General features: G+C 46.6%; 3 protein-coding genes across 3 annotated transcripts in view; 2 read left to right on the top strand and 1 right to left on the bottom strand.

Annotated features, from left to right (window-relative positions):
- The window catches only part of MCYG_07618 (nonribosomal peptide synthase), a gene marked incomplete at both ends in the record, with an annotated part of 8600 nt that extends 5926 nt beyond the window's left edge, over positions 1 to 2674 (top strand). The window contains 2 exons of the mRNA XM_002843789.1: positions 72 to 2457; positions 2528 to 2674. Coding sequence (XP_002843835.1) covers positions 72 to 2457; positions 2528 to 2674 — 2533 coding nt within the window. The remainder of the gene's footprint in view (positions 1 to 71; positions 2458 to 2527) is intronic.
- A 699-nt stretch (positions 2675 to 3373) lies between these two features.
- MCYG_07617 (aminopeptidase C) lies at positions 3374 to 5634 on the bottom strand (the record flags this gene model as incomplete). The annotated part of the gene is made up of 4 exons (XM_002843788.1): positions 3374 to 4481; positions 4564 to 5306; positions 5358 to 5456; positions 5599 to 5634. The coding sequence occupies 4 exons, from the start codon at positions 5632 to 5634 to the stop codon at positions 3374 to 3376; spliced, it is 1986 nt and encodes a 661-aa protein (XP_002843834.1).
- Positions 5635 to 5850: 216 nt separating this feature from the next.
- On the top strand, positions 5851 to 6995 carry MCYG_07616 (threonine dehydratase; the record flags this gene model as incomplete). Its single annotated transcript, XM_002843787.1, has 3 exons — positions 5851 to 5880; positions 5953 to 6169; positions 6220 to 6995. The coding sequence occupies 3 exons, from the start codon at positions 5851 to 5853 to the stop codon at positions 6993 to 6995; spliced, it is 1023 nt and encodes a 340-aa protein (XP_002843833.1).
- Between the last annotated feature and the right edge of the window lie 111 nt (positions 6996 to 7106).

Here is a 7106-nt window from a genome sequence, read left to right as displayed (position 1 = left end):
CTCTTCTCACCATCCCCAATCCAGCAAATGTTTTTCGACCGTCTAAGCACTGAAAAAATTCCCATGTTTAGTCAAAGCTTTCTTCTTCGTATGAGGTGGGATGTTGATCCCACAAAGATAATTGAGGCCATTCATGTCATTGTCACTAGACATCCGATGCTCCGAGCAAGATTTAGTCGAAATTCCGATTCGGCCTGGTCCCAGCGAATAACTGATGATATAAAAGGTTCCTACTACCTTAAAACTCACAAGAGAGCTATCGAAGATGAGATAATTCCGGAAATCATGCAAGAATCCCGGCAGAGGCTCAATGCTATTAGTGGGCCTGTTATGACAGGTGATATTTTTAGCTCTTCTGGGGAGAGTTGGCTGTTCCTGGCTGTGCATCACCTGGTTGTCGACTTAGTTTCTTGGAGAATTATCCTTGACGAAGTAGAATCTTTACTTTGTGGTTCCCCTCTAGCTCCGGTCAGTTCTATTTCTTTCCCAGAATGGTGCTCCCGGCAGGCTGAATATTGTGCCACAAATATCAACCTTGATCAAACTTTCTCAATAAAACTCCCAGCACCAAACTATGACTATTGGGGTATGACGGATAAGCCGAATACCTACGGAATGGTGGAGAGATTGACCATTACCATTGACAATGTAGTCTCTTCGCAAATCATCTCGCTTTGCGCAAACAGCTGGAGGTTAGAACTTTCCGATATTTTCATTGGAGCGCTGGTGATGGCGTTTCATCGAGAATTTTCTGATCGGGAAATTCCTGCTGTCTTTGTCGAACATCATGGTCGGGAACCATGGGTCTCAGACATTGACATTACGGAAACAGTAGCATGGTTCACCACTCTATCACCGGTCCTTGGGATAACACTCGAAGGTTCATCCCAAGCAAACTTCACAGATATCCTTCGACGCACACGAGATTGCCGCCGTCAACTCCCGGCTAATGGCTGGGAGTTCTTTTCTTCGGCCTTTTTGACGGCGCAGGGAAAGGAACAATTCAAAGATTCCATGTGTCCCGAAATCATATTTAATTATGAAGGAATTTTCCAACAGCTAGAATCCTCTGATAAGCTCTTGGAGTTAACTCCACAAGTTGATGGGGATTTAGCGGATATGGCTCCAGATACACCACGACTGGCACTACTCGAGTTTGCGGTGCAAATCCACCATGGAACCATCACGATTTCCTGTATGTATAATAGGGAAATGCACTACACCAACCGTATCAAAGAGCTTGTCTCAGATTACGGACAGATTGTTAAACAATTTTCTGATATATTTCGGGATGAGTCGCCGCCCTATTCACTGAGTGACTTTCCATTTATTTCTCTAACCTACCATGGTCTCGACGAGTTGCTAAAATCGGTAGATGGTGAGAGTATAGAGGCAATATATCCTACCCTACCCACTCAGGACCTCATGATTCTTCGGCAACATGAATTTCCCGGCCTATATGTTCCTCGAATTGCATTTGAAATTCATACTACCGGATTTCCTCTATCGTCTACGAAGGTTGCCGATGCCTGGAAGGAAATTGTCAGCCACCATTCAATCTTGCGCACTGTCTTTATCGATGACCCAATAAGCGATAGAAGGCTCCAAGTGGTCCTAACACACCTAGAGCCAACCATCCGCTACGTCCCAGAAATGCCATTCATATGTCCGCAGAACCCACAGTGGCCACAAGGCAAAGCGCACCATACGCTTATCATCTGTGAACGGGAGGACAAACCCCCATCATTGCTGTTAGAGATTAGTCATACCCTCGTTGATGTCAGAACCTTGAATATCTTGCTCGGTGATTTTACGAAGGCGCTTGAAGGGAATCTATGCTTCGCTACTACGTCCTCAGGTTTTACGGACTTGATTTCGTATACATTTGCCCCGTCAAATATATCCTGCGCCACTGCATTCTGGCAGAGTAAGCTCGTAGGAAATAAAGATTCCTGCATAGGCCTTGCGCATTTAGAGGGTGAATACGGTGATCTCCAAAAGTACCCAGTGTCGATTGAAGATAAAATAGACGGTGGCCGCCACCTCCTCCAGAACAAAGAGGTATCGATTCCTAGTGTTATTCGTCTTGCTTGGGCACGAACGCTTCGCCGCTATCTTGAGTCTGACGATGTCACATTTGCTTTTGTCCTAAGCGGTCGAGATATCGACATTCCCCATATTCAGGATGTGGCGGGCCCGTTCTTGAACTTCGTCCCATGTCGACTATCCTTCAATTCCTCATCAGCAGGAAACCCTCCAACATTAGAGATGTTGCAGCGTCTGGACCAAGATTATCTCGAATCCATTGTCTATCAATCAAATGCTTCCACCATACCGTCTCGGCCATTTGATACAATCGTCAACTTTCGAAAGCACAAGGCAGACGAACCAGACACAAAGGCCGGACAAATGCAAAAAGCCTGGTTAGAAATAATCGACAGCATCGACCCTTATCATGTAAGTGATATACAAGACCATTGACCTATTTTTGTTTTAGCTAGCAGTTACTGATTGTTATTTTCGTTAGTATTCGATGGTCTTAGAGGTGGATAGTACTGAAAGGCAGCTCGATGCTACTATCACCTTTTGGACTGCTCGTGTTACAGCTGAGCTTGCAACACAATTCGCGAACTCCTTCGCACAGGAGATAGAAGCTATTATCGACGAGCTCTAGATATATGACAGGCAGGTGTTAGACTAAATACACTGTACCCGCTTCTCGCCCTGCGTTACATCACTCATCATTTACTGGTTATCTTTCTATATATTACGTTACACTCTACTTAGTATCTGACATACACCCTTGTACCGAACTGAGGACGGTTCAAATCAGGGTGCAAACAGACTGTTACGATTATATGTCTGCAAATTGAACTAGTATGGTTACCCATAAGAATGGGTTACGCGCCCAGCCTCAAGACTTCTACTCGTCCAACAAGCAGGTCGCTTCCTTGAGTAAAATTGCCCGCATCGCTAACTGCACAGCGTAGTAGCCGTATATCGAAGAACTCCTCTCCCGCCCAATAGTGCGGGTCCATCTCTTTGGCCGAACGGCAAAGCTTTTGACATGGAGTTAACACGAGGTAGAAAAGGGCGAGGCTAAATAGTGATATGTACATACAGCCACTCTTCATGCGCGGGCTGGTGGATTGCTCTATATACGGTATTACTAGTTATTCTTATTCATTGCTAGCCCTTTACCTATATCAAGTCAAAGGCCAGAGGGCCTAAATCTACCACTCATAACTCATATGTTCAGCAGCCTCATATCCTCCTCGTATAGTTCTTCACAAGTGCTATATAAATAAAAGGCTTTAACTATATAGAAAAGGGTAGAGACTGAAGCATGAATTATAGATTGGTGGCCAAGTTATTAGGCCCTGACTAGGTGTTTCCTCCACCAATGTTCTTGTACAACAAGGCTCCGACTTAACGCTTCTCCTTTCCAATAACTATGCCCTTCCCTGGGGAATAAGATGACATTGGCGGTCTTGCCAAGTTTCTGTAGAGCTTCACCCATCTTTAGTGATTGCTCAGGCCTGACAACCCAATCCTCTGTGCCATGAAGGAGGAGAATTGGCGCCTTAATGCGGTCTGCCTGGTGAATAGGGCTCCGTTCTTGGTGGATTTGCTTCTCGTTCTCAACCCTACCATGTTCACCAAATAGCAGGGTATCAGCATAATGACTCTCAAACTTGTGGGTAGTCATTGCAAATTCTAGTGTATTAGAGATGCCAAAGATTGAGACACTCGCAGCCCAGAGGTCCGGTGCATCGCAAGCTGTCTTCAGAGCAAGATATCCTCCCGCACTAGGTCCAACGATACCCAGTCGTCTCCTATCAACGACCTTGTTACTACTCAAATATAAGGCTGCGCTACATGCATCTGCAGAATCCGCAATACCCCATGCAGCATCAAGGCGACGTCGGTAATCCTTGCCGTAGCCAGTTGAGCCCGCGTAATTTAGGAGTAGCAGGGCATATCCTCGACTAGTCCAAAATTGCGCTTCTAGGGAACATCCAGCGTTGGAATGGTTTGTTGGTCCACCATGAGCATACACCAAAAGTGGTGGCAAAGTCCCAGAAGGAGCCACGTATCCCGGGTTAAATGGAAGTAGGAGGAACCCGTGGACAAGGCCATCAAGAAAGAGACCTTGGGTTCGGGGACAGGTAAAAGGTTGAGCGGTAGCAAATATTTTGGGAGGAAGGCTAGTGGGTATGGATGATCGTAGTTGTACTATTTCGTGGGAGCCGCTCATTCCCAGAACCACGAGATAGACAGCAGTTGGCTCGGAGAGAGTTGCACCCACCAGAAGGAACTCATTCTCACTGACTCGACGTACACCATCCAGGTGAAGGTGCACCAAGGGAAGATCCAATGTCCTATAAGAGTTCGTTTCTGGACACAAGATAGCAACGTAGCTCATAGCATGACAGACGTATGAACAAACGATGTTGTCGCCAATAAACTGATAGGAGCAGCTGGCTCGGGCAAATAGGTCAGCCAACGAGTATACTCCATACAGAAGAGTATATAATAAAATAGAAAATATATAAGACAAACCTGCCCAAGCTGAATGACAAGGATCCAAGGCAACAGTCTTCTAGCCCTTTGATGTAGACATGCTCAGGAAGCTCATACGGCGGCCTGAGGACGTAAATCTGCCAAAACCCGGAACGGTCATCGAGGAAATACAGGGACCCGTCCCTGGCCCACTGTGGCTGGCTAACACCTCTTCCTGCCAGGGATTTTTTGTTGGTGATACTGCCGTTACTCTGGAAGTGAGCAGTACGCAGAACTGCCCCGTTGAAGGGCATATATGGATGATCCCAGGAGAGCCAGCAAACCCCCCGGCCGTCGGCTGAGAAACGCATGTTTGCGTAGAAGTCATGCTCATCATCCAAAATATTCACTCGACCCTTTTCCACATCAATAAGGACCAGGCTATGCCGGACCTTGGATGGAGTAGGGTCGCTGCGGTCCTCCTGAACAGCAATTACCCAGCGCGAGATCAGAGGGTGGGCATCGAAATCGGCAAACCTCAGCCTTGGATCCCCTAAGACTCGAGTCACCGTCGAGAGTTGCAGGTCAAGGATGCAAACCGCATTGGTTGGGCCATCAGAGAAGATGACTCTGCCTTCACTATCGATCGTAAAGGCACCGCCTCCGTACTCGTATACTTGAGTACCAACACTGTACGGAGCAGGAAGCACATCTCGAGCACGATCTCCGGACTTATCTAGCTCAACAATGCGATTTCGAGCATCGAGTCCGGCTTCTAGGACGAAAATACATCCATTCCTTTCCTGGCTTAAAGTCTCAGTAAGGAGTATTCATTTTCAATCACAACAACTTACATCGACGCGAGGGGTTGCCAATGTTATCTGACTGGCCAATATATCCGTTGTTAGTGAGCTCTCCCACAGTCCATACATTAGCTCTTTTGGAGGGCTCATCTTTGATAAATCGTTGCACATAGGACGACGTTTGATGCACAAAGATAACGCATTAGTCTGTCTCGATTGAAGTTACAAATAGGAATCAAACTGTAGGATGTTTCGGGTTTCATGGGACTTTTCTCTCCCAGCTCTCTCTTACCAGGCCAACACCGAGAGCCGTAACCTGCACAGTCATTGTGAAAATCGGAGAGAATATGTAATCATGATGGACCCTCGGATGACTGTGCATCTTTTGCTTAATCTCATGTGTTGAAAATAGTTCATTATCTTCAAACCATGGTTGTCACTTGTACTATCTTTCTACCCATCTTTTTGATATTGTTCTGTCTTGTTCTGGCTATTTGCCCAGGCCCCTTGCGAGTGTGGGAGAATACAAGAAAGCCCCCATACAATGTCCCTACCCCTACCCAGTTACCCGGATGTATGTACGGAGTATCTCAGGATCAAACTCAAGGAATAGGCCGAGGGCTAACGAGTATCCTTTGCTTTCTAGTATTCCCGGCTAATTGTTATGTCAACGGTCTATAGCAGCCTCCAACCAACTCAGTTAACTCCGGCAGTAAACCTAAGCCGACGAATGGGTTGTGAGCTCTTCTTCAAACGTGAGGATCAGCAGCTAGGTTTCAGCTCACACATGCGTGGCATCTATAATCGGTTAAACCAGATCTTGCTTGAAGATCGATGGAGAGGTGTTGTTGTCTCTGATATAGGTATTCTCCTCTCGACACTGTTATGGGCGGTTTCTCACATGGTCCAATAGGGCATTATGGCAGAGCAACTGCCTGGTCATCACAGCTACTCAAAATGCAGGCAGTAGTCATCGCTTCGACCTGCATGTCAGATAACGAAGCCCATGAACTGCGCAAGATGGGATGTGCTGTGCTGCAAACTCTATCTCCGGCTTCAATGAGCCCTGTGTCTTCAGCATTCAAAAATAAGGCTCCATACATAAATCCATTGAATGACCCGTACGTTCTTGCCGGGATTGGAACAGCAGGCCTCGAAATTTTGCAGCAGATCAAGGATACCCCAAGCCTTGATTCGATTTTCTGCAGTGCTAGTGCTGGGGGTGTCCTGGAAGGTATTGGCCTGTCGGTTAAGCAATTTGCGCCGCATGTGAAGGTTATTGGTGTGAATTTACTATCGACAAAACAAACATCACAAGCGGTATTGCCTCAGCATGCTGAGCCGGAGGGTTTCGAGTTGGTAAACAGCTTGATGATGATGCCAGAATGCCCAGAGCTTCGCCGCGATAGCGAGATGAAGACAGAAGCGGATCGCATTCACCCCACGGTTGTGGATGAAGTGATCGTCGTGGAACCTGAGGATGTGCTGACAGCAATCAAAGATGTATTTCTCGAGACCCGTGTGATTATGGATTTGAATGGAGCGTTGGCAGTGGCTGGGATGAAGCGACATGCATTAGACGTAGGGTCGCAACGGAAAAGGAGGTCATTGGTGGCCGTTATATCAAGCGCAAATATCACTTTTGAACAGTTGCACACACTAGATAGAGATAAAGTGGTCAAGTTATAGGCAGGACAGCATATCCTCGTCCGTTAGCTGCGTGCACATGGGGCGTATATTATACATATATATCAAATATTCCGCCCTTCGTCCAAAAAAAGCGGAAAGAGACTGGTTATT

Source organism: Microsporum canis, genomic scaffold, assembly GCF_000151145.1.
Source record: "Microsporum canis CBS 113480 supercont1.7 genomic scaffold, whole genome shotgun sequence".
NCBI lineage: Eukaryota > Fungi > Ascomycota > Eurotiomycetes > Onygenales > Arthrodermataceae > Microsporum > Microsporum canis.
Note: the sequence above shows the minus strand (reverse complement) of the source record. Positions and strands in the feature narration are given on the sequence as shown.